Raw genomic sequence first — 27,443 nt, 5'->3', positions numbered from 1 at the left:
GGATTCTTTCAGATCCAGTATACGGGGACATTCAGCACAGGCTTCCTAGAGTTAGAGAAAATGTATCTGTTAAAGCTAAGCCCAAGTCTAGTAGAAGCAGTTTTGCGACTACTGTTTCTGCTAGTACTTCTCAGTCTATACAACACAGAGGTAGTCAGTCTGTAATTTCCTGTCCTCTTTGTAGTAGCAATCACCTTTTGGAGGATTGTAGTACATTTAGGAAGAGAAAAAGGAAAAAAGAATTTGCTTACAGCAAGGACACATTAGCAGATATTGTAGACAAAATGTATTTGTGTAGTGTGTTCTAAGCAGCATCCCAGTGTCCTCCATAATGAGCAAGAAGGACAAAAGCCAATGTGTCAAGAGATTAGTGACAAATCTGAAGCAAGCCACACTGTAGTGATGCATCCCAAAGTATATGGGCATAATGGGGCCGGTAATGGTGCATGTTGTGTACCTTCAGTAGTGCCAGTGAAAGTTAAAGCAGGTAAAGGTGAAAAGGTCATTCTAGTGTATGCTTTCATTGATCCTGGTAGTTCAACTACTTTCTGTACAGAACGCCTACTTTCTGTACAGAATGTCCCAACTGAATATTATAGGCAGGAAAACAAATGTTTTGTTGCAAACAATGAGTCAGGAAAAGTCAATACCAACATATGTAGTCTCCGGTTTAGAGATTTCTGGCATGGATGAGGACAATTTTGTACAGTTACCTGATGTGTTTACACAGAAGGAGATGCCAGTAGTGCAGACAACATACACACAAAGCAGGATCTGATTAGATGGCCATATTTTAAAAAGGTCAATATACCAGAGATAGATAGCAATGTTGAGCTGCTCATAGGAACCAACGCCCCAAAGGTTATAGAACCCTGGAAAATTATAAATAGTCAAGGTGAGGGACCCTATGCTGTGAGGACCCTATTGGGATGGGTAGTCAATGGGCCCTTAAGAGGGCAATCTGCCTTTGTTAATAGAATTTCTGTAGCAAATCTTGAAACATTGCTGATTAAGCAATACAATCATTACTTGAATGATACAGTTGTGATCAAATTTATTCAACCCCCAATGCTGCGAAGGGTTTTATGGAATTCAGTGCACATTTGTAATTGTGTTCATAATGAAATCTTACAAGGACTTGTTAAAGAACTAAATGCAACTAAGATAGCATCAATTTTTTTTGTCATAAAGTATTAAATGGCCTTTTTGTGATTTCTTCATTGACACAATTATTCAACCCCTTTACGACTACCACTCCTAAGAACAGAGGTTCATTCCAGTGTTTTCCATCAGGTATTGAAAACATCTGTGGATGTCAACGAGCAGCAATCAAGCATGATAAGCACCAATTAGGCAGATTTAAAAGGACTGTGATACTCAGCTCCTTCTAGACATCTACTGGTGTGTTTCCAAGCATGGTGAAGGCAAGAGAATGGTCCCAGAAGACAAGAGAAGAGGTTATTGCTCTTCACAAGAATGGCAATGGATATAAAAAGATTGCGAAGTTGTTAAATATTCCAAGAGACACTATCGGAAGTATCATTCGCAAGTTCAAGTTAAAGGGCACAGTGGAAACGTTACCTGGTCGTGGCAGAAAGAAGATCCTGACCGCGACTGCTGTGCGCTACCTGAAGCGTAATGTGGAGAAAAATCCCCGCGTGACTGCTAAGGAACTGAAAAAAGACCTGTCAGATGTGGGCACTGAAGTTTCAGCTCAGACAATAAGGCGCGCACTGCATAACGAAGACCTCCATGCCAGAACGCCCAGACGCACCCCCTTGCTGACTCCAAAGAACAAGAAAAGTCGACTGCAGTATGCCAAAAGTCATGTGGACAAGCCACAAAGGTTTTGGGACAGTGTACTGTGGTCAGATGAAACTAAATTAGAACTGTTTGGGACAATGGACCAGCGCTATGTTTGGAGAAGGAAGAACCAGGCTTATGAACAAAAGAACACCTTGCCTACTGTGAAGCATGGCGGGGGGTCAATTATGCTTTGGGGCTGTTTTGCTTCTAATGGTACAGGAAAGCTTCAACGTGTGCAGGGTACCATGAATTCCCTTCAGTACCAGGAGATCTTGGAGGAAAATGTGATGGAGTCAGTCACAAACCTGCGGCTTGGGAGACGTTGGACCTTCCAACAGGACAATGATCCGAAGCACACATCCAAGTCCACTAGAGCATGGTTGAACATGAAAGGCTGGAACATTCTAGAGTGGCCATCGCAATCACCAGACTTAAATCCAATTGAAAACCTCTGGTGGGACCTAAAGAAGGCAGTTGCAGTGCGCAAGCCTAAGAATGTGACTGAACTGGAGGCTTTTGCCCATGAAGAATGGGCTAAGATACCCATAGGTCGCTGCAAGACACTTGTGTCAAGCTATGCTTCACGCTTGAAAGCTGTCATAACTGGAAAAGGATGTTGTACTAAGTACTAAAAAATAATGTCACTAGGGGGTTGAATAAAACTGATAATGATGTGAGCACAGTAAAGACATTTGTGGTTATTCCATCATAAATATTATGTTATGTTTGTCTAATTTATAAGTGCCTCTTTGATATAATTGTAAATAAGATGACTGAAATGATCAAAATCAATGTCAAACTGGCCAAAACACTTTATTTCAGTGGGGGTTGAATAAATTTGATCACAACTGTACATCTGAGGAAAAGCGTAAATTGTCAATTGAAGACAAAAGGTTCCTCAAAATTGTGCTCAGGTTCAGATTGGAACCCATCTCGCTGGTCCTTGTACGTCAGTTCTGCGTGGTTGGTGTCTCGTGAGCTTTTAGCTCATGTGCTAGCTAGATAGCAGCTCCTAGCCAGCACTACCGTGAGGTTTTACAAGCGGAAAGGATGAAATCACATGATGTTTATAATAAATAAGTGTTCAGCTATTAATAATTTGCTGGCATTTGTGAATGAATTGAGATGTTTGGACTTCTAACTGACTGGCAATTGGTGGTTAAATGATGCAGAAGTTGTGTAGGTACTTTGCACATAGTACACGCGATGATGACAACAGACAACAGTGGTGTGGACGTGTTTTAATACTACAGTCATTGGCTCTCATTTTTATTAGAAACAAATCCAAAATGTTGCCAATCTGTAGTAGTGGTGTTTTTATTTGAAACCAGCTCGCTTGACTCACAACTAACACTCAATTGTCAAATGTGGCTTTTTCCCCTCTGTATGATCGTAGTGATCCCATAACCAATCAGTGAGCTCCAACTGCTGACCCCACCCAGATATTTTTAATGGATGCACAAAGTGTCTTAAAATGCCCCATTTTCCAAAGTACATATTTGCCACGTTGCGTCACGTCACATGGTTAATATACTGCCACAATTTTACAATACCGTCATCATACTGCCCAATCCTAGTAGGTGCTATTATTAGCTTAGCTCAGCAAGTTTTAAAATAAATATATATTAAAACAAACATATGCTCCTCTGTTCATTGCAGATACACTTTTGAAATAATAACAATGTTCCAGTAGGCAAATTGCCCTGATTTGCACTGGTGGCAGATGTTTTTTCATATTATTTATTTATTTATTATTAATATTTAAAAGTTGTTCTCTTATTCTACTTAAAATATTTTTTGTGCAACACCTTTATATTTATTGCTTGTTATACAGTAATATTTAAGTCATTTGCTTTTTATTTGTTTCTTTAATAGTGATACAATCAACCCGATGATTGATGATGCAGGGGGCACCAACCAAAACCTCGCCTAGGGCACCACATTGGTCAGGGCCGGCTCTGGTCATAGTCGAATGTACCATTCTAACTGCATGGGGGTGCCCAAGGATGCTGCAAAGCTTTAGTTGTTACATGAAATATCTTTGTTTTCATCCTAATTTCTGTTAATAAATAGTTTTAAATGATGTGTGTGCATTAACAATAGGCTTCTTCCTTACTACACATTAATAAATCACACCCTGCAGTGTGGGAGTATTTTGAAAAAGATAAAGATGAATAAAACAAAGTAAAGTGCAAGTTATGTCACTAACATCTTTCATTTCACACGACTAACATGGCATACCATTTAAAACGGGTAAGGCGAGAAAAAAAAAAAAACAGTTCAGCCGTTGTTTCGGTCGTGTCGTCGCGGTGCATCTCAGCAGGTAGGCCTATAAACATTTTTTGTTTTTATTTGCTTTTTAGACCCCGTTACTTGAACCTTTACTTATGTTTTTGCTGTTTGTTGTTTGCTGTGGCAAATTGTTTTTAAATTTTCAGGCAGGCATATTTTATTTAAAATATTTTTGACTTTTTGCACAGTGCCTGTCTGTCACGTTGTGGGGGGGCCCCCTGCCGGTCGCCCCCGGTTACAGCAGCAGCGGTCCTGTTTTTGGTCACGTGATGTTCGTCCTTCAGGTGGGCGGGACCCGTGATCCGTCTCACCTGAGGGTTGTTTGTTCGTCTATATACGTCTTGTCTTTGTACCGGTTGACTGCTGGTTATTATTTCCTTAATCTGGATCTAATCTAATTATAGGGGATCCCCCTGCCCTATAATTCTCTTCATTCTCTATTGTTCATTTTAGGGGTTCTTTTCTTCCATCTTATTTCTATTAAATTATTTAATTATTTTTTTTATTTCCTACGTGTGGGTGTTAATATAAAAACTGAAGTTGTCTTTGCATGTTATGATTGTTACAATAATTTTATTGTGTATTGCCCTTTTTTGTGCCAAAAAAAAGATTAAGTACAGATTATTATACAAAGAAAAGGGTCATTGTGATTACTTGATATTCTAATTGTAGAATATCTTCTACAACTGCATCTACAAATATGCATCTACAGCTAGACGCACATTCATTGTCCATTAACCAACACTATGACTCACCAATAACGTCCAACTTGTAGGTGGCATTGATGTGTCCAGCTACGTTGGACACGCGGCAGGTGTAACGGCCGCTGTCCTGAGGCTGTAAGTTCTTCAGCGCGAGTGTCCACTGGGGGCGCAGACCACGCTCAGACCGGGACAGCTGCACGTGATCCTTCCACCATGTGATTAGCGGTGTGGGGAAGCCACTAGCCGAACACTTCAGCCGCACAGCACTGCCCACTGGTTGCTCCAAAACTCGCCTTCGCATCTTTGTCGGTTGGCTGAAACGGGGCTTCTCTGTGGACACAATGCACCTTTATTCTGTATTTACCTCTTATGAAGACAATTCACTTCAGATACTTGTAGTTAGTACATTAAAACAGCATGACTTACAATGAAAAGCAATTAGGTTTTCCCCATTGTAATGAAATATAGTACTAATCCAAGTAAGAAGGTAAGTGAGAAACATTACACTACGTAACATTGAACGTGTTACGTAACCCTAATCCAGGTTTAGGGTTAGATAGTGGTGACCGGCGTCAGCCAGAAAATGATGATCACCATTATCTACATGACTACTAGTGTTAGCTAGCTAGAAAGTAACAGATGTCATGCCTAAATGTGAACCTAGCTGTATACGTCCAGTATTTGGTAATCAAGTCTTTCAAAACAACAGCAAAGATTAATGTAAACAGCAAAAATATTTATTTTACACACTGCATTGGGAGTAAGCAGTAATAAGTAGTAAGATTGTGAGTAGTGCCCTTAACACCTGCATCTTGCTCCAATTGTTCAGTCAAAAATCATGCAAAAAGAATACCTTTCTGGGTCTTCTTGTTTTAGGTATTAGTCTATATGTAGTGGCGAGTGTAAATTGTTAGCGGAGGTTGGTTGTAAATGGACACAAATTAAGTATTATATCGCGATCGATCGCCGAGTATAAACGCCTCCGCCGAGCAGAGCGTTGAGGAGCGATTTCGATTGGAGGATCGTGCTCTATTTTTTAATATAAATTTTTTTTGCTGATGCTAGTCCAGAGTGTCGCATGACAGTGATTATGCCTCGGCGTGCCAACGGGGGCCCGCGTGCCATAGGTTGCCGACCCCTGTACTAGACTCTACTGGGAACTTTTATGCTGATTCAGTTAACAGTCTTCATGATGTCACAATGGGCTTTGTCACCACAACTCAAAGTTTGTTTACAAACTATTCCATAAAAATCTACCAAAAAACAGAAACGCTGGTGAAATATGTTGGATATCTGTGTGACAAAGGCATGATAAAAATGAGGAACATAATTGTAGTACTAGTACTGATGTTAATATTACTGAAAACAAGTAATATAACTGCTTGGCCTAGAAACAAGTAATATATAAACTGAAACAAGTGTATATGTGAGATTGTTGCACTGGATTATGGTGCATTTCAGATGGTGCACTGGATTGGGCAGTGTGTATTTGAGATGGCGTGATGGATTGTGGTTGGTATATGTGAGAAAGTGTGGTGGGGCAGGGAGTGTGCTAATAGCATGGTAACAACACGGTAACAACATGGTAAATTAGGAAATGGAGTGTGGGACTGGCTGCAGTGGGAGTTAGGGTTAGGGTAAGGTTAGGGTTAGAGGTGGGTTAGGGTTAGAGGTGGGTTAGGGTAAGGTTAGTGTTAAGGTTAGTGGTAGGTATGTCTGTATGTGAGTGCGAGTATGAGGATTCTGTGAATTAACATGTGTGAGAATTTGTGTACATGTGAACAAGATGGCGTTGTGAGCGTGTGTGACTGCTGTGTGTGCATTGCGTTTACCCCATGGTGGTCCGGGTTGATCCTGCCCTGGTGGTGGCATGGCAGATGTTGGGGGGTTGTTCTGAGCCATTTCTACAACATCATCTGAAACACCAGAAACCAGAATTGAGCCTGTGTCTCATCATTGAGCCTGTATCTGTGTGTGGGGTGTAATGTAAAGGAGGATTTAGAGAAGACGGTCCCTGATTCAGCAAAGCACTCTCTCTCACATACACATTCATCCTAAACATGGTGTAGCTACCAGTGTGAGCTATTCGCGCTAACTCTCGCGCTAAAGGGTTTACAGTAAATTAATTCTACAAATAATGCCTGAATGATCCAATGGCAACATCTGCTGTGTATTTTTCAGATATGTACATTTATATAAAGTTGCATTAACTCAGTTTGCATGAACGTGGGTCTGTAGCTCCAGGCCGAGAATCCCGTCTCTCCGCTGCAGCCCCTCACAACCACACGCTGATGGGGGACTGCTGGAAACAAAATGAAAGCGAACCCCTCACGTCCTTCCCGTGCGCACCATGTTTAGAAACTCCTACTGGGAGGAACTTGACTCTAAACTCAAATAACTCAAGTAATCTCTTTCTCTGTGTGTAAATAGACAGTCTGGTCTCTCAGGGCTGCATAACCCAGACGCCCAAACCAGGTGATAGAAATAAGCTCTGAAAATGAAGAAAATCATCATTTTGATGTTACACAATAACTGCAAAACCTTTATTCAACCCTAGGGTTAGGATTAGGCTTAGGGTTAACCCTAAACCATGCACATTTGATATTAACCCTAATCCTGAACATTAATATCACACACCCTAGTACAACAATATTAGAACATTAATATCATGCACTTACATTACCAAATCACCTGAAAAATAAAGACCTCTCCCCGCCAAACCCTAAACCCTACCCTCTCCCCGCCAAACCCTAAACCCTAACCTTCTCCCCGCCAAACCCTAAACCCTAACCCTCTCCCCGCCAAACCCTAAACCCTAACCCTCTCCCCGCCAAACCCTAAACCAGGTATCACCAAATGGCGGACCGCGGTCCGGATCCGGACCCGAACACCGTCCTGTCCGGACCCAATCACATTCCTGATTAACTGGATAAGGACCCAAATGCCAAAAAAATTTAAACGGGAGACTATATTTTAAACCGGAGAATTTATTTTCAGATGAGTGTTACGTTCACCACCCATTTGAGTGTTACGTTCGCCGCAGACCCAGCCCTAAGGTCTGAGCTATCTGCCAAAAATGGACCGCGGAAAGATTTAATTGATTACCCCTGCCCTAAACCCTAAACCTTCTCCCCGCCAAACCCTAAACCCTAACCCTCTCCCCGCCAAACCCTAAACCCTAACCTTCTCCCCGCCAAACCCTAAACCCTAACCCTCTCCCCGCCTTACCCTAAACCCTAACCCTCTCCCCGCCTTACCCTAAACCAGGTATCACCAAATGGCGGACCGCGGTCCGGATCTGGACTCGAACGCCGTCCTGTCCGGACCCAATCACATTCCTGATTAACTGGATACGGACCCAAATGCCAAAAAAATTTTAACGGGAGACTATATTTTAAACCGGAGAATTTATTTTCAGACGAGTGTTATGTTCCCCCCCCGCTCAACAACTTTCGTTCACCACCGCGGACCCGGACCTATGGTCTGAGCTATCTGCCAAAAATGGACCGCGGAAAGATTTAATTGATTACCCCTGCCCTAAACCCTAACTGTCTCCTCGCCAGGCACAAACAGGCACCTTGATCATTTTAAACCTGAATATTAAAATAATCACAAAAATAGCACAGCGACCATTCTCCAATTCATTTTTCTCCTAAACAAATCCCTAAACCAGGGCTGGGCAAACTTTTTGACTTCTGGGCCACAATGGGTTCTAAAATTTGACAGAGGGGCTGGGTCAGGAGCAATTGATACATTTCAATTGAAGGTACAAAGATAATGAAATCAACATTTACTGGAAAAAGATACAAAAAGAACACTTTTCAACATTCAAAACACCTAACGAAAAACTCGAGCTCATTAATTTCTAATTGTTTTAAAACCTGCAAAATCATGGACGGATTGTCCTGAGAGACAGACTGCGTTAAATATCCTTCCTGCAGCAGGAACTAGAAAGGGCTCTTTAAACTGAGAGCGATGTGCAGCGTGTTCATTAAGTTACTGTTCCCCTGCCTTGCGTAAATGTGCACATTGTGCTTAATTAAAAGACGCTCCTCCAAATTTTCCATATGCATTTGTGTTCATAACACAGTAGAGCACCTGCCAACCTCCGAGCAGTAAATGCTTGTCCTTCTGTTGACTGCCTGCTAGCGTATTTAGCATGCTTCGTAGCAAAGTGACGACTGATATTATTCTTTGAAAACTGCAATAAGTTTCTTGTTTCTTGCAATAAGTTTCTTTATCTCAGTGAAAAAATATAAAAAATATTTTTAAAAATGTCCACTTATTAAACACTCAGCGTCAACTTTGTTTTCTTTGATCCGCTCATTTTTACAGAAGGGCGAAAACGGCAGCGGGAAAGTTTCACTCCAACAGATCAATGTGTCTGGACTACTGCGCCAAGTCAAAGTGCAAAATGTTAGTGTTCAGGTGTTTAAGTGTTCAGGTGTTAGCCTGCGCCACAGGTTAAAAGTGCACAGCTACAGGAGGGAAGGGAACAGTAGGTCCCAAATCCTATAACCCATATAAGAAGGCTTTTAATTTGGGCACAAAACCACTGGCACTCTTTTAATATCCTCGGCCAACTGGTTGTACATACAGCAATGCTGCCTTTCCATTTGTATTCTTTCCCCTGTGCAGGATTAACTGACTCCTGCCATAAAGACCAGTTAGTTGACAATAATGATATTTTTTTCTCTTCTTTTTTATTTGTCAGTGTTTATGCCTGCACAGCACTCTGAAGGAGGACTTATTGGCGTCACTTCATTGTGCTCATGCTGCTTTGCAAATGCAGAAATGTCTGTAGCTTTGAGTTCAGCTTAATTTCATGCGAGGCCTGAATGGTTTCAATTGCATCAAACAGTCTTTTATCTTCACTGTTTTTTCTGCAACACTCTCTCTTCTGTTCCTCACAAGCATGAATTCATTTATGTCCATATGCGAGTCCACAAGGCTTTGAAGTCCTTGCCTGCTTTCTCCACCGTGAAAAAAAACCCCAAAACAAATATGTTCTAGAAACCTTTAGCTCCAGTGCTCAATATCACAGACCACTCATCATAATTACCAAGTACATGACTATCACAACGCTAAAAGCATGATCAAAGACGGTCTGTGTGTTTCTCTGTTCTTAGCAGTTACAGTGATGTGTCAAACTTTAACTAAATACAGTGTATGTTTTTAGCAGCTAAACCCAGATAGATTTACAGCTTTTCTCCATCTCTGTGTGGTACTGGTACACACGTTCCCTTTAAAAGGTTTAAATGGTCAGCCAGATACCTAAAAGGCCAAAGAAAGACCCGTCAAGGAAAATAATCAAATCACACAAGTGCTGACCTACTGATGACCGTTAAGCAGTCACTGCTGCTGCAGGTCTTAATGTCTCTCAAAAGCTTAGATGAAAAGGGTTATGATCACACATTTTTATTAACATCAACCTTTCTAGTCTTGTAGCTGTGCTCTGTCCGCAGGGCATCACTCCTGTGTCAGACCCCTGTGTCCCCAGCACTCTGCTCACATCACCCGCTGAGCACAATTCCCATACAATTATCCATTTAGGTGAGGGGGATGTAGGCTAAACTACAACACATGTAGCTCACAGCCCACAAACAAAGAACAAAAGAGCTTTCTGGAAGCTCTTCTGCAGAACTTGTAGGAGCCTATAAGAGCTTCAGTGGTGTGAGACCATCTCCCCGTCACTGTGTCTCTACACAGTGCAAACTCTCATTACAATAGGAGCAGCAGAGTAGAGTGTGTCATGTGGCTGCACACAGTTCCAGCATGGACTACACACCAAACTAAGAGCATGTCAGTCTTTAGAAAATGGTTTGGCTTGCCATGGATGGATGTGAAATGTCACCAGTGCACCAGTCACCATGCAGACTCCTACCTGAGGCTCAACATCTACATTGGAGGGACTGTGACTGCTTGGCCTAGAAACATAACTATAAATATGGGCTTCTACTAGCTAGGCCGCCCAATGAAGGATGGGTTCCCTTTGGAGTCTTGGTCCTCCCGAGGTTTCTTCCTAATCCCTGCCTAGGGAGATTTCTTTACCACTGTCATCCCTGGCTTGATCATTAGGGATCTGGACCCATGCACTTGTAAAGCTGCTTTGTAACATGTGTTGTAAAAAGTTCCATATAAATAAAATTTGACTTTGACCTTAAGTAGAGGAGATTGGTGTTAGGGTAAACCATGTTAGCAGGTCATAAAGGATGACACTAACCCTAACACAAACCCTTTACATTCTTTATTAAGGAGCATTTTAAACTGCAATAAATAAAATAAAATAATAAAACTAGGTTTTCCCCAACATAGTATTAGCATCTGGAATTGAAATAAAAAATAAGTTAATGGCATTGTTACAAAACCAGGTTGTAACTCTACTGTCTACTTACATGTAGTACCAATTTATATATAATATGAATAAGTAGGGACATAATGTGGGGAAAAATAATTGTTTTCACACTTGAAAGTAAAATGCATAGGCACAGTGGTTTTTGTAAGTGAAAGATTAAGTTACCATCATTACCTCACCCCGGTTCTGTGTGAAGAAATGACACCAAGTGAGATAAGGGAGGTACAGCTTCTAAAAAGGTAGAATTTCCCCGTTATGATAGACACACATATTTGCTGCTGCTGTGACTAGGAGATGAACCAACAGGGCTGTGTCTGAGCCTGCAGAGCTGCGGCGTGATGACGAGTGATATCGAATGGCACCAAATTCCTCTGTTCCGATTTAATCAAGTCTGCCTGGAGTTTCCCCCTCACTGTGTTTGGGGACTGACATAAATGTGCATAAAGTGTCAGTATCATAGGAGGGCTGCCAACACTGATCTGCAGGTCTCATCGCCAGAGATGCTCAGCAAGATGTGTCTACACAGAGAAAAACCTGCTGTGGTACATTCTGATGTTACATCTGATAACAGGCCTGTTCTTTCCTGCATGTTCAGCTACACTGCAGTCTCTAATGGGCCTTTTGTTCTGAAGCTGCCGGTCAATGTGGTTAACGACTTCAGTAAAAGACAGGAAGTTTGATCCATAGAGAGCTGTGTGAGTTCCACAGTCCTGTAGAGGAGGGAACAGGAAAACAGTGAGTGCGGGAGGCCCAGAATAAGCAGGACAGAAGCTGGAGGGGGAGACATGCCAGCCCCAGTCTATAAAACAACTCCAGCAGTCAGTAGAGCAAGCAGCGGTTTGCTGCCGCCCCTACTCAACTAGCCACAGAGGAAGAATCTGAGGGTGCTCTGTCTGTGCAGGGTCAGACAGACAAGTTATTCTGGAGTATATTTACAGCTACAGTAGGTGGCGGGTCCCAGGTGTCCCTGCACAGAGGGTTAGGTGTTAGGGTAGGGTTAACCCAGGGTTAGGGTTAGGTGTTAGGGGAGGGTTAACCCAGGGTTAGGGTTAGGTGTTAGGGGAGGGTTAACCCTAACCCCAAAACACCTACCAGTCCCATATTCCCCAACAACATTGCACCAAACTCTCCCGATGTGCACATTGGTTTACAATATGAACTGCATTCATTTTGCAGTCTACCAGGGTTAAAGAAAAAAAAATCCCTGTTGCAGGGATAAAGCAAAGAAATAGCACATTAGATTTCAGATTTCATACACAATGCATTGCAAGACAGAATGTAATGAAGTCCTCCTTTGTTCACTGGATAATGAAATGTGGCATTACAACTATAATCCACTTCAACATCTAGTGGCTCAAATACTCCACCACGTGTTCTTATAGTGTTTAAGGTTATAAATGAACCCATACATGTTTAATGCACTGCCTCCTGTCAGGCACAGCTGTCATGTCAAAGCTTTCCTCCTATTAAGTCCAGAACCTTCCAAAACCTTCCTGGGCTACAATCAACCCTATGTGAGGAGTGGAATGTGGTGCTGCTGAACCGCCACTAACAGCTCGTACTCTGATTGGCTAAACAGCTACTAACATATTCTATTCTGATTGGCTGCCACAGCACTGGTTGTTAAGAGTGTCATGTCAGTCTGATGCTAAAACCACATCTATCAATCTGAAAGACACACACACACACACACACACACACACACACACACACACACACACAGCTGCCCTCACCTAAGACAATAAGGGTAAAGTTGAGAGACACACTGCCAAAACCGTTAGCTGCATTGCAGGCGTAAATGCCAGAATCTTCCACCTCCACTTGCGTGATCCTCAAGCTGTGCCTCCGGACATGGACACGGCCCCAGCCAGCATGCACGGCACGGCCATCCTTCACCCAGACTACCAGTGGCGCTGGGTCTCCCTCCACAGGGCAGGGTAAGCGCACCGTGTGACCCAGACGAACGGTGTGTCTCTCTGCCACCGTGCGACTCACCCATGGAGGATCTAAAGCCAAAAGAAAAGGCAGAGGTGTCACATACACTGAGCACAAGTGTCCTGTGTAGCACAGCTAAAAGCCACAACCCAAACCCCAAGCAGAATAATGTCACTGCTCATACGCTTTCATTCATCAGCACCAGCACTTTCCCACTGTCCCATTACAAGATATTTAATCCCAGAATGTTAATGTGTTGATCAGTGAAGATCATTGGCAATGAAAGCCAGCAAATGGAAAAGCCACGCCAACCTGCCAGCCACGCCAACCTGCCAGCCACGCCAACCTGCCAGCCACGTTAATCTACCAGCTCCCATGCGCTGTTAGCAAAGTTTGCACTTCTGTCCAAATCAACACTCCAACCATAACTGAACATTAAGATACTGCTCCATAAACATTTGAGGGTCTGCCTGCACAGGGTTAGGGTGAGGATTGGTGGTAGGATTTATGGTTAGTGTTAAGGTTAGTGTTAGGGTCAGGTTGGTGTTAGGGTTAGTGTTAGGATTACAGTTGGTGTTAAGGTTAGTGTTAAAGTTAACCCATGTGTGTATGAGGGTAGTTCCCCAAGCACCTCCACTGAATAACCCCATTGTGTACTCATTTTCCAAAAGCAAATGAGCTTAAAATACATTTCATATCATGGTGTCAGCAGACAAGATTTTTATTTATTCTAGGTCATTTATGTAATATGAGGTAAAAACATACTGAGATGCTGTCAGTCCAGCCTTAAGCACAAGATGCAAAAAAATACTAAAATGAGAAAACATACACACCAAGCACGCTTTTAAACAGCCTAATCCCAATACCAACCCTAACTCTAATACTAACTCTAACTGGAACCCTGGACATCAAAATGCCTGTTTATGGGCAGAGTTGTTTCTTCCTTCATGTTGCTGGGTTAGTGTTAGTATTGGAGTTAGTGTTAGGTTGTGTACAAGGCCCTTTTCATACCCTTTGCTCAAACAGGGGAGACTTCCATAAAATCCAGCTTTCCGTTAGCCCAACCCCCAGCTGCTTCAGCAGTGGAACATGTGGCAGTGTGTGTGTGTGTTGGACAGCAGCTCTCATTCATGCCTGGCCTGGCCTGGTGTGTGTGTGTGTGTGTGTGTTGGACAGCAGCTCTCATTCATGCCTGGCCTGGCCTGGGTGTGTGTGTGTGTGTGTGTGTGTGTGTGTGTGTGTGTGAGGGTGTGTGTGTGTGTATTGTCACATCCTGTGGCCTGGGTTAGTGGCTGCTGTGTCAACCAGTCAACCAGCAAAGATTATAGAACAACACAAGATTATTATTATTAATAAATTATTTTAAATGTTGTATTATACTGTTTTCAAAACTCTCCCAGAAATATCTCTGTTGGAGCAAAATGTTTTCACCTGGAGCCTCTGGTTGCCATCCAGGAAAATACTATGAGAGGGTTGTGGGGACCATGAGAGGATTGTTTAGGTGCTGGAATTTAATTTCAGTGCATTCCAGAATGTTTCACTAAGTCGTCCTCACTGAAAATACAGTTCTGTGCTTTGAGAATGCATCAAAAATACCTCTTCACAAACAGAGCTCAAATATTATTTGCATATATTAATTTTATTTAATAAACATATTTTTAAAAATAAATACAAACTATTTAAAATGGTTTTGGTCTATAATTAATATTTCAATCTTATTGCAATGTTCCTCTATAACAGGAATGTACATTTCTGTTAAGGCATAAAGAATTTCTCATATACCAAGAGGCTCTTTCTAAAAACATTTCAGGCAACATAAATCTTTAAAAAACCTGCTATATGCAGATTTAGAAAAACTGCACTAGTCTGATTCACTAGGCACCCACATTCTATGATAGAAGGTCCCAGAATCAGTCCTCAAAACAGGGGGCACACACCAGTGGAGTTATGTTCTTGTTCAAGTCAATACTGGTTTAGTACAATGCTATGATTGAGAATTATTTAGTTCAACAGCCTGGTTTAGAATTGTTTTCTAGTTTAGAACTATATACAGAATAGATAAAGAATAATCATACAGAGTAGTGACCGCCCATCAGTTTAATTTGAAGCTCTGTCTAAGGTGTAGACTGGACATTGACTTTCTTCACATCTCATGAGTGGTTTGTGTGTGTGTAAGGAGAGGCTTGCATATGGGTACAGGCATATGGTGTAAAAGCCGACTATAGCTACCACGCACACCAGCCACCCCCAGCCTGTCTGGTACAGACATCTTGATATGTGTTCCGGGGAGGATTTATAGACGGCTGCAGTGCTGAAAGAGCTTTGAAGGCTCAGCGTATTGGTGTGACAGGACGAGCTTCAAACAGGACTGACAGCACACGGCTTCACTAAACTATAATGATGAAGGAAGTGCCATGGCCATCAAACACATACGGAGAGAGAGAGAGAGAGAGTGTGAGTGTGTGTGTGTGTGTGTGTGTCAGACAGAGAGTCCAGGAGAATCCTTCAGTGGATGGCTTAGGGGTTAGGATTTGATTAGAACACGCTCTGTGCAGACGCACATGTGGGAACACATACACATGACAACAAACATCATGAATATAATGATTTATATTAGATTTTAAATATATAATTTACATTTTCATTTAAATGTGTTGGTGGACATTTACAATACCAACACACGCACGCACGCGCACGCACGCACACACACACACAGTTAGTAAGATCTGCCAAATAATCCTTGCCTATACTACAAATGAAAGGAGTAATCACAGCATAGCTAACTCTTTGAAGAGCACACTGGGAACATGCCAAGAGTGTTGTAAGTCTGCTAATAGTCACCTTGCCTCAAGTAACATTTTACAGCTAACATTACAGCTATAGCACAGAGCCAGAATGCATGCAGTGTGAACAGTGTGATCTAAACTTCACCTTCACACTAACCCTCACCCTCTTCTTCACCCTCATATTAACCTTCACCCTCTTCTTCACCTTCTTCCTCCCTCCATCAGAAAAACGAGCCACAGGATTTCCTAAGCCAACCTAACCGATATGTAAATGTATCCGACTCAACTCTCAGTCCAGTAGAGTCCATAGTCCCACAGAGGATTTCGAACAAGAGTCTGCAACACACCACACTGGGAACACATCATACTGAACACACATACACACACATCATACATTATTAAATTGCCTAAATGACTTCTTTGGACGCTTTGACACACACAACAATACACCAGCACAGAAAACAACTCCCCCCCAGGGCGAGCAGGCCTTATGTCTGTCTCCAGCAAGTGTAGGAAAAGCACTCTCCAGAATAAATCCGAGGAAAGCAGCTGGACCAGACAATATACCTGGTCGTGTTCTGAAGGACTGTGCTATGGAGCTCAAAGATGTGCTCACTGACATCTTTAACATCTCCTTGAACCAAGCTGTGGTCCCTGCATGCTTCAAAGTGACAAGTATCACACCAGTGCCAAAAAAGCCTCTCCCGTCCAGCTACAACGACTACCACCCCATTGCCCTGACTTCTACCATCATGAAGTGTTTTGAACGACTGATAATGCAGAACATCAAGTCCGTCCTCCCTCCCTCCCATGATCCTTTCCAGTTTGCATACAAGTCAAGCAGGTCAACAGAGGATGCTATTTCTGCTGCCCTTCACCCAGCCCTCACTCACCTGGACTCAAGGAACACATGTGTGCGCGCGTGCTGTTCTTAGATTATAGTTCAGCATTTAACACAATTATTCCCCAGCAACTAATACAGAAACTTAGACATTTAGGACTTAACACTTCTCTCTGCAACTGGGTACTGGATTTCCTTACAGGACGTCCACAGTATGTGCGGGTTGGCAGCAACACCTCCAAAACCATCATGTTGAGCACAGGTGTACCACAAGGGTGTGTGCTAAGCCCGCTGCTCTTCATATTGGTGACCCACGACTGTGTACCAAGACACAGCACAAACCATATAATCAAATTTGCAGATAACACAACAGTGGTAGGTCTCATCTCTAACAAGCCAACTACAGGAATGAGGTGAGCCAACCGGTACAGTGGAGCAAAAAACAATCTGCTCTTAAATGTGGGGAAGACCAAAGAAATTGTTGTTGACTACAGGAGAGGCCACCTACAGCATTCCCCCCTGATCATTGACAGAGTTGCAGTGGAGAGAGTGAGCAGCACCAAGTTTCTGGGGATGAACATCACTGAAGACCTCTCCTGGTCCAAGAACACTGCGTTGTTGGCCAAGAAAGCACAAACACACCTGTACTTCCTACGCAAACTGAGGAGTGCACAAGTCCCCCCCATCATGTCCTCATTCTACAGGGGTACAACTGAGAGCGTACTTACTGGCTGCATCTCTGCTTGGTCTACAAAGCATTGTAAATACTACCAGTAAGATCATTGGTAGCCCTCAGCCCTCCATCAGAGACATCTACCACTCCCGCCTCACCTGTAGAGCCATCAGCATCGCTGGAGGCCCCTCCCACTCCTTGCACTCATCCTTCAGTCTCTTGCCATCAGGGAAAAGGTACCGGAGCCTTCGGGCCCGGCCCGCACCACAAGACTGCTGAACAGCTTCGTCCATCAGGCTGTCAGGAAGCTGAACTCTATCCACTATCTACCTCATACTTCTGAACTTTAATGCAATCAACAGACTGGCTCTACATATATCTACATAAGATCCTTTTGCACACCAGAACTCTACCTCAATCATGCTGCTATTGACTCAATTACACTGCTATAAAGCCACTCTACAACTATTCTCATCCCTTACAATAATACTTGCACTACTGCTATTTTGCACAGTGAACATTGTAGTCCCTCAGCACTATTATTAATATTATCATTATTTTATGAATATTACTTACTTTACTTTTTATTCTTTAAAATTAAATGTTATGTGTTAAGTGTTAGGTGAGAGAGAAACCGTATCTCGATTATATTATATGTCATGGACATACAGTGTAATTGACAAATAAACCTCCTTGAATCCTTGAATACTGGGAACACATCATACTGGGAACACTGGGAATACTCTGCCAGTAGATTTGAGCAGATCCAGGCACATTTGGCAGACACTGCAGCCACTGTGATCTAAGGTGGTCACCCTCACCGGAGGAGGCAGGAGCCTCAGTGAACAGAAAACAAACAACCTTACACAGGAAAGCGAGTGGTGAAAACATTCCTGAGAAAGACATGAACAGGGTTTATCTGTGTGCGTAAATGTGTGTATATTTGTGTGTGAAGAGACAATGAGAGAGGAGAGAGCATGAGAGAGAGAGAGAGAGCGAGAGAGAGAGCGCATGAGAGAGAGAGAGCGCATGAGAGAGAGAGAGAATAAAGTAAGACAGCTGTGTGGAAGTAGGACTGAGTTAGAATGAATGAAAGCAAAAAGCACTGCCAGTGCTAACAGGGACTCCAACCCTAAACCCTAACCTAACCTTAAACTCTAACCTAACCTTAAACCCCAACCCTTACTTCTAAGACAAATATAAATACATACATAAATAAAATAAATGGATGGCCTATGTATGATTATATTTTCCAAAACAGTGTATAAACTATATTTAAAATAGCATTCTAAAATTAGTGCCTCCTCAAAAAAAAAAAAAAATCATCCTACAGGTGCTCAGTGTACATGAGAAGGTGTTCAGGGCATCACAGGTGCTCAGTGTACATGAGAAGGTGTTCAGGGCATCACAGGTGCTCAGTGTACATGAAAAGGTGTTCAGGGCATCACAGGTGCTCAGTGTACATGAGAAGGTGTTCAGGGCATCACAGGTGCTCAGTGTACATGAGAAGGTGTTCAGGGCATCACAGGTGCTCAGTGTACATGAGAAGGTGTTCAGGGCATCACAGGTGCTCAGTGTACATGAGAAGGTGTTCAGGGCATCACAGGTGCTCAGGGTACATGAGAAGGTGTTCAGGGCATCACAGGTGCTCAGTGTACATGAGAAGGTGTTCAGGGCATCACAGGTGCTCAGTGTACATGAGGTGTTCAGGGCATCACTGCCTCATGAATCTGGTTAAGAACATCAGGAGCATCCAGAGATCATCTCAAACTGTCCAGGAATGGGAGCAGCTCTGAAGAACTTTACAATCTACAGACACCAATTAAACCAGCTATTTTGGTTTAACAGCATAATCATGTATTTCATTATTTTGTTAAATTCACTGTTTTTCTAAAATATAGAAAATGGAAGAAATAAATAAACTAGGTGTGTCTAAATGTTTGACTGGCAGTGTGCATGTGTGTAATTTCAGGTTAATTTCAAATTTCAGGATGAACCTAAAATGCACTCTAACCTTTACAGGTGAACTGTGAGAAACCTCTGAATTCACATGTCCAACTGTTCAAGGTTTCAGTACTTTTTGCACAACTTCATGTTCTCCAAAAAGACCTTTAACAGCAAAATTCACAACAGGTATTTGATTTTCTGGTTCAAATAGAATAGGTATTTAAACAGTCTTCATCATCATGGTGTTCACAATGTGACATCATCAGAACAAGACAACACCCAACAGTTGATCTACAGAACCTCACCACTGATCAGAACATAACCACTGATCAGAACATAACCACTTTCAAACAGGATGTTCTCAGACAGAAGTGGCCACTGAGCTTAGAGTGTTACAGAGTGTCAACAGCAGGTTGCAACAGAGAGTTTGGAAGAGTCACAGAAAGGTACAAAAGTGGACGTCCTATGGTCCCATCAAACACTGCTGATGGCTTTATTGTGAACAGTGCCCTGTGCAACTGGATAAGGAAGATACATTTGAGGGAGGTGAGCATCACAACATGTCAGACCATTCAAAACCATTTCCATTAGGAAATGAAATTAATTTTCCATGAAAATTTTGAAATGAAAAAGTTTAACTAATTTTGCCACTTTTACATAGTTGCATAAATGATTGATTTTTAAAGATAAAACAATGACAACTGCAAGTAAAAGAATATTTACTGGTCTACATATATACACTACCAGTCAAAAGTCTGCACAAACCTACTGTTTTCTAAAAAACAGGGAAGAACCCAGACCAAATAAATATGCATTTATTCAGGTGTGTCCAAACATTTGACTGTTAGTGTATATATTAATTATTTCCTCCAGTACTGTAACTTCACACCCCTTCAGCAGAACAATGTGTGTGTGTCTGAATGGGAGAAAGAGAGAGAGACAGAGAGAGGAAGAGAGAGAGACAGAGAGAGAGAGGGGGAGAGAGAAAGAGACCCCAATAAGCTATAATGATCGTTAACACAGCAGCTCTGTTCTGTTTTCTTTACTCTTTCTGTAGTTGTTTGCCTTGAATGTTTGAAGCTGAATAATATCTGGGAAACTTGGTTACTCCAGCGAGACTCACAGTGTAAAAGTAACGTGTTAATGCGTGTGTTACACTAGAGCAGTGAGCTTTAGTTAATGTGTGTGTTCGACTAGAACAGTGAGCTTTAGTTAATGTTAGTTAGTTTAGTTTAGTTTAGGCGCGGCGATGAGCAATACAGCAGGCTCATGTCGCTAAACCGCTGGATGTCCAAGTGGTGCTCCGAAAATCAAGTGGGCTTTATTAATAATTGGAAAGAGTTCGAGGGCAAGCCTGGTCTTTTAGGCAGGGACGGTGTCCACCCCACCCGGGATGGCGCTGCCCTGTTATCTTGCAGCATAGCCCGTAGCCTGTTAGTTAGTGGGCAGTGTAGTACTAGGAGCTGCTGACTAACCAGAGTCGCGACCAGGCCGCAGACTAACGGGTTAAACCTGTCTGCGAGCTGCCTAGAGGCGTCACCAAGTTCCCATAGGATTGAGACTGTGTCCATCCTAAGTTTTTAACTAATATTCAGACTTCACATCCAATTATTACCTATATGATCGATCTCAAAATCGGATTAATCAATATTCGATCACTCAACTCAAAAGCAGTTTTTGTAAATGAACTTATAACTCACCAGAAAATTGATATTCTATGTCTAACTGAAACGTGGATTCAATCTGGTGATTATTTAACTTCAAACGAAGCCACTCCTGTGGGATATAGTTATATACATAAACCTAGACTGTCAGGCAGACGAGGAGGAATATGTATAATCTATCGTGATTGTTTAGAAATTCATCAGAAATACTTAGATATCTCAAACTCATATGAGATGCAGTCTATTAATGTAATTAGTCCATCTGAAAATAAAAGTACATTTTCCCTAACTAATGTATACAGACCACCAGGGCCTTACTCGGATTTCTTAAACTATTTCACTGATTTTGCAGCAAATTTAGCAGTATGTAGTGACAAAATAATAATGGTAGGAGACTTTAACATACATTTTGATAATGCGGAGGATCCACTGACAAGGGCTTTTACTTCTATATTGAACTCTGTCTGCATTATACAAAATGTAGTAGGACCTACACATTATCGAAATCATACCCTAGATCTAATCTTAACGCTGGGTATCGACGTAGATAATATAAATATACTTCCGCAAACCGTAGCAATCTCTGATCACTATTTAGTCCAATTCGATCTTCACCTTAACATAAATACCCGCCCGTCTCATCGGCAGTGTATAAAGCGCTCGATAAATTCATCAACAGCAACACAGTTTATTGAAACCCTCCCTGATTTAACTGCTTTAGCCCATTCGCCATCCGATCCAGGGGAGTTAGATAGTCTAACCGACTGCTTAGAGAATACCTGCAGATCAGCTCTAGATATAGTAGCTCCACTAAAATATAAAAAGGCTAGATCCAAAAAGCTCGCCCCGTGGTACACTGACCAAACTAGAAACTTAAAACAAATAGCCCGTAAATTAGAGCGGAAATGGCGATCTACTAAATTGGAAGTATTCCACTGTGCCTGGAAGGATAGCATTATTGAATACAAACGAGCTCTCACTAAAGCACGCTCAGCATACTTAGCCTCACTGAGAAAAATAAAAAAACAATCCTAGATTTCTTTTTAATACTATTTCTAAACTTACAAAAAATCAAGCAGGCGCAGAACCTCAGATTCCAGTAAACCTCACTAGTAATGTATTTATAGATTTCTTTGATAATAAAATTGAGAATATTAGACAAAATATAAAACCTTTTATTAGTAATACAACTGGTATGTCATCTGGTTTGGTTGAAATTGATTTAAATTACATACCGGGAGAAAAACTTGATGCTTTTCATCCACTCCCACAATCAGAATTAGAGAAAATAATTTCTTCCTTAAATTGTACTACCTGCACACTAGACTCGGTTCCCTCAAAGTTATTAAAAGAGGTATTACCAGCTGTAACTGAACCTCTTTTAACTATAGTTAACTCTTCCATTACAATAGGTCACATGCCCAAATCATGTAAATTAGCAATTATTAAACCTCTGATCAAGAAACCAAATCTTGATCCGACTGTGCTATCTAATTATAGACCCATTTCGAACACATCATTTATATCTAAGATCATAGAAAAAGCTGTTGCCCAGCAATTATGCCTATATCTGCATAGGAATCACATATTTGAAAAGTTCCAATCTGGCTTTAGGCCCCATCACAGTACTGAAACAGCATTAGTCAAAGTAACAAATGATCTCCTCCTTGCTTCTGATCAAGGCTATGTATCACTGCTAGTGCTTCTCGATCTTAGTGCAGCTTTTGACACAATTGATCATAGGATCTTGCTAGAAAGGTTAGAACGCTGGGTTGGAGTCTCAGGCACAGCCCTTTCATGGTTTAACTCTTACTTGACAAATCGCCATCAGTTTGTAGAGCTCAATAATATTCCATCCAAACGTACAATAGTTAAATATGGGGTCCCGCAAGGCTCCATCTTAGGACCACTATTATTTACATTATATGTGCTACCACTGGGCACAGTTATAAATAAATATGGTGTCAATTTTCACTGCTATGCGGATGACACTCAACTTTACATATCAGCCAAACCCGATGACAAACTCAGTTTAGGAAAAATTGAGGCCTGTGTAAGAGATATAAAATGCTGGATGTCTCTCAACTCCCTCCAACTAAATGAGGACAAAACAGAAGTTCTCCTTGTGGGCCCTAAGGCCGCAAGACAAAAAATTCCAGATCTAATGCTTAATCTTGCAGACTATCCCATTACACCTGGCACAGTAGCCAAAAACCTAGGTGTCATACTCGACTCCGACCTATCATTTGATAAATACATAGATAATACTACTAGGATAGCTTTTCTACATCTACGCAACATTGCCAAATTAAGAAATGCATTATCACAGGATGATGCAGAAAAATTGGTGCACGCCTTTGTTAGCTCTAGATTAGACTACTGCAATGCACTACTGTCAGGATGTTCAAATAGGAATCTAAATAAACTTCAAATAGTTCAAAATGCCACAGCCAGAGTTCTGACCAGAACTAGAAAATTTCAACATATTACACCAGTCCTATCAGCTCTGCATTGGCTCCCAGTTAAATTCCGTATTGATTTTAAAATTCTATTATTAGCATATAAAGCACTGCACGGGCTTGCTCCTGAATACCTCCAGGAACTTATTTCCTACTATGAACCCCCACGTCCACTAAGATCACAGGGTGCTGGTCTTTTATTAGTTCCACAAATTAATAAGGTAACAGCAGGGGGAAGAGCCTTTTCTTATAAGGCCCCTCAGCTTTGGAACAACCTTCCAAATTGCATACGGGACTCTGACACAGTCACAATCTTTAAGTCTAGGTTGAAAACCCACCTATTTGGTTTAGCGTTTGATAATTAATATCCCCCCTTAGATAAAAGGTACAGATCCAGGGGTTCATAGACGAAGGGTTTTATGGTAGACTGGGGCGCTGGTGCTGTCGTCCTGTCACTGCTCGTGGTCACTCAAGTTTGTTGACAGGGCAGTGGATGGATGCCATTGTCTCAGAATGCCCCCAAGCCTATGTTACCTTCTGGTTCTGCCTTTTTAGCTAGGCTGTAATAGTTTAACTTAATGCCGGAGTTGCTGCCACACTCCAGAAATGTGTTTAATTTTATCTGTCCTGTATATGTCCTCATACAGAACTAATTTTCCCCGTTTTATTTTCTCCACATGGCTGCCCGCCTGCTCGAGGAAAAATGAGATGAGGAGAGACAAGCGATCCATCCAGTGCCAGCCACCTACTGCCTGACCGGATGAGCCTACACCATGATGGACATTACTACAGCTTTTCCTTTTCTTTATTTCTTTCTGTTTAAATTGTTGTTGTTGTCATGGTGACCGGTGTCGGCCAGAGGAGGATGGGTTCCCCCCCTGAGTCTTGGTTCCTCTCAAGGTTTATTCCTCATGCAAAAAACTAGGGAGTTTTTCCTTGCCACTGTCGCCCTTGGCTTGCTCACTGGGGGCTAGGACTCGGCACTTGTAAAGCTGCTTTGTGACAACAACTGTTGTAAAAAGCGCTATATAAATAAAATTTGATTGATTGATTGATTAATGCGCGTGTTCGACTAGAGCAGTGAGCTTTAGTTAATGCGCGTGTTCGACTAGAGCAGTGAGCTTTAGTTAATGCGCGTGTTCGACTAGAGCAGTGAGCTTTAGTTAATGCGCGTGTTCGACTAGAGCAGTGAGCTTTAGTTAATGCGCGTGTTCGACTAGAGCAGTGAGCTTTAGTTAATGCGCGTGTTCGACTAGAGCAGTGAGCTTTAGTTAATGCGCGTGTTCGACTAGAGCAGTGAGCTTTAGTTAATGCGCGTGTTCGACTAGAGCAGTGAGCTTTAGTTAATGTGTGTGTTCGACTAGAGCAGTGAGCTTTAGTTAATGCGCGTATTACACTAGAGCAGTGAGCTTTAGTTAATGCGTGTTACACTAGAGCAGTAAAACATCCACTCTGTATAAATTGTTTGGCCTTTTCACTTATTCGGTCGAACATGGAAAATGGACTTTTGGCCATTTATGGCTAAATAATTTCAGCTGCCAAATATTGAGTGAATCCCTAAATCTATAATCAGAGTTGTCTGCATTCTAGATGACCTACAGGGGTACCTGACCACTCCAGCAGATATTTACACTGGATGAAGGGGCAGCGGGCCTCAGTGCTGTTCACTGATGGAAATTGATTCACACTGAGGAGAAATGGTGGACACCAACAATGTTGGAGACATGAAGGAGAGCGCTGCGCACCACTGTAGGCACCTGACGAGCCTTTTATAGTGTTGGTGGTGGTCTAGGTGTGTCTAGTCAATACAGAACTGCCCTACACTTTGTGACAAATAGCGCCATTAATCTAGTCATTTGTTTCAATAAATTGTTTGAAATGAGGAAATCACCATTTCATGCTTCTACTCAAATGCTCCACTTTCATGATATATTACTGTAGTGTGAACGTTTTACATTTCCAAAAATTTCACCTGAAAGCCAAATATCTCAAATTTTTGTGAGTAGTGCGTGCATGTGTATGTGTACATATGTGTATGCAAAATATTGTAATGTGGCCAGCAGGTGTCATCAAAACTATTTTGATAAACTGCTTTTCATCTTGGCAGGGGTCACAAACTTATGCTCCTTAATTAATGCTGCCAAAGTTACAGGAACAAGCAGGGAAGTGTTTGCTGCAAAATGTACACAAAGATTACATCTCTATGGGTTAGGATTAGGGTTATGTTCATACAGAAAGATTACATCTCTATGGGTTAGGATTAGGGTTATGTTCATACAGAAAGATTACATCTCTATGGATGCAAAAAGACAAAGAAAAAAGATTTAGTGATTAGTGGCTAGTATATCTTGTGCTCAATTTAAAATATATATATATATATATATATATTTTTTTTCTTTTCCCCCCTTTCTTTTGCAAGTGACACTACTGAGGGTTATGTGGGTTAAAAGTGCAGTAAAGCCCATTACATCGACAAGCGTTTTACTCTTGAGCCAAGCACCAAACGCAAGTGTTTGCATTAAGGGAAAAAAGGCCTCCTTACATACGAGTAGAGGGTTACAATTCAGCAGTTAATCATCTGGGCATGTGAACTAATGCACACACACACACACGCGCACGCACACACACACACTTACTTAAATATATATAACTTACCTCCAGTTTCACACGTTGTTGACATGATCAATATACCAGCGAGTAAAATAAGGATTTCTCCGTCTGAAAACATCCTAATGTGGGCTGTCATCCAGAGAAAAGGAGCGAATAAGGACAGCGCTGGTAAACTAGGACATAACATCAAGTTAGGGAGCTAGACTAAACCAACATCTAACTAAACCGACATCTCCTGCTGATTCACTGAATGCCGCCTGTGTTGTAAGATTGAATTCGGCTACACACGTTTGGACCCGGAACCGTAAAAAACAGAAGGAAAACAGGACCGAGACAGTAAAAGAAACTAAATCAACAAAACGGCAGCATACGCGGCACTGTACTTAACGTCTTGTACGACGCAGACTACTTTTAATGGAAAAAAAGGTAAAACTAAACGGCCGAAATCCAGGATTAGTCGAGCCACGTTTCGTTTGGGTCTTCTTTCTTCACATAGTTCGTCAGCATCCCCGACCATGGAAAACCCAACTCAGCTGAAGTTAAACAGCGGTGAGACCTCACAGCCAATCACAGAGGAGTCCGTGCTTCACGCAGCGCGTCTAAACAGAATCAGAAATTAAACTCCAGCGCCACCTAGCGTAGGACTTTATAATGTAGTATGTTTCTATTCCACACTTCATTTGCATTGTCGTAAAAATGAACGTCCAGATCTTACTCTATTACGATAGATAACTTTTAAATAATACTACCATCAAAGTTAAAGTACAAATATTATTACTCTCGATGTGGTTTGTCAGCTCTCATACTCTATGAAACCTTTGTTCACTTTGGTCATATTTACACGCAACACCTTCTCATTGCAAAATGTTACTCAAAATAAATCCAAAATAGTTACAGACTTTTAAAAGGATGTGCAGGAGTAGGATACAAACACCATTTACATTACATTAGGTATTAACCCTCACCCTAGAGTACTCAAAAAGTATAACTATTTATGGATTGATTTATGTTCACATGCAAGAACTGCAAGGAAAAGCATAGAAGGGTTTCTATGCCATAAAACAAAACACTTATCAGTAGAAATCCCAATAAAAATCTGGCTAAAATATTTAAATCCAACTTTCCTGTATGTTGTGAGGTGTGAGGCCCACTTAGAAATCAAGAACTCAGCACATGGTACATGTGTACAGTTCAGACTCTGTATCTGGCACGCCTGACCAGTATCAGAAAAACTACACTCCCAAACACAGAAGAAAAGGTGCCATGTCCAGTGCACCTGAGACACTAATTCAGGCCGTGGTTCCCCAGGACGATGGATTCTGCGGACATTTTAAAGTTCAAAACACTGAATGCAGAAAAGAACAGGAACAT

The 27,443-nt window shown here is 41.8% G+C and overlaps 1 protein-coding gene across 2 annotated transcripts in view; it reads right to left on the bottom strand.

Annotated features, from left to right (window-relative positions):
* The window catches only part of fgfrl1b (fibroblast growth factor receptor like 1b), a 40,815-nt gene extending 14,193 nt beyond the window's left edge, over positions 1–26,622 (bottom strand). Inside the window, exons 1-4 of one of the 2 annotated variants that reach the window (XM_077021031.1) lie at positions 26,118–26,622; positions 12,891–13,163; positions 6,635–6,718; positions 4,854–5,132 (exon numbers count right to left, since the gene is read on the bottom strand). In XM_077021031.1, coding sequence (XP_076877146.1) covers positions 4,854–5,132; positions 6,635–6,718; positions 12,891–13,163; positions 26,118–26,259 — 778 coding nt within the window. In that variant the 5' untranslated portion in view covers positions 26,260–26,622. The remainder of the gene's footprint in view (positions 1–4,853; positions 5,133–6,634; positions 6,719–12,890; positions 13,164–26,117) is intronic. The other variant, XM_077021032.1, reaches the window with a different exon arrangement.
* Positions 26,623–27,443: the final 821 nt, after the last annotated feature.

This window comes from Brachyhypopomus gauderio, chromosome 11, assembly GCF_052324685.1.
Source record: "Brachyhypopomus gauderio isolate BG-103 chromosome 11, BGAUD_0.2, whole genome shotgun sequence".
Lineage (NCBI taxonomy): Eukaryota > Metazoa > Chordata > Actinopteri > Gymnotiformes > Hypopomidae > Brachyhypopomus > Brachyhypopomus gauderio.
The sequence above is the reverse complement of the archived record's forward strand: the minus strand, read 5'-3'. Positions and strand labels throughout refer to the sequence as shown.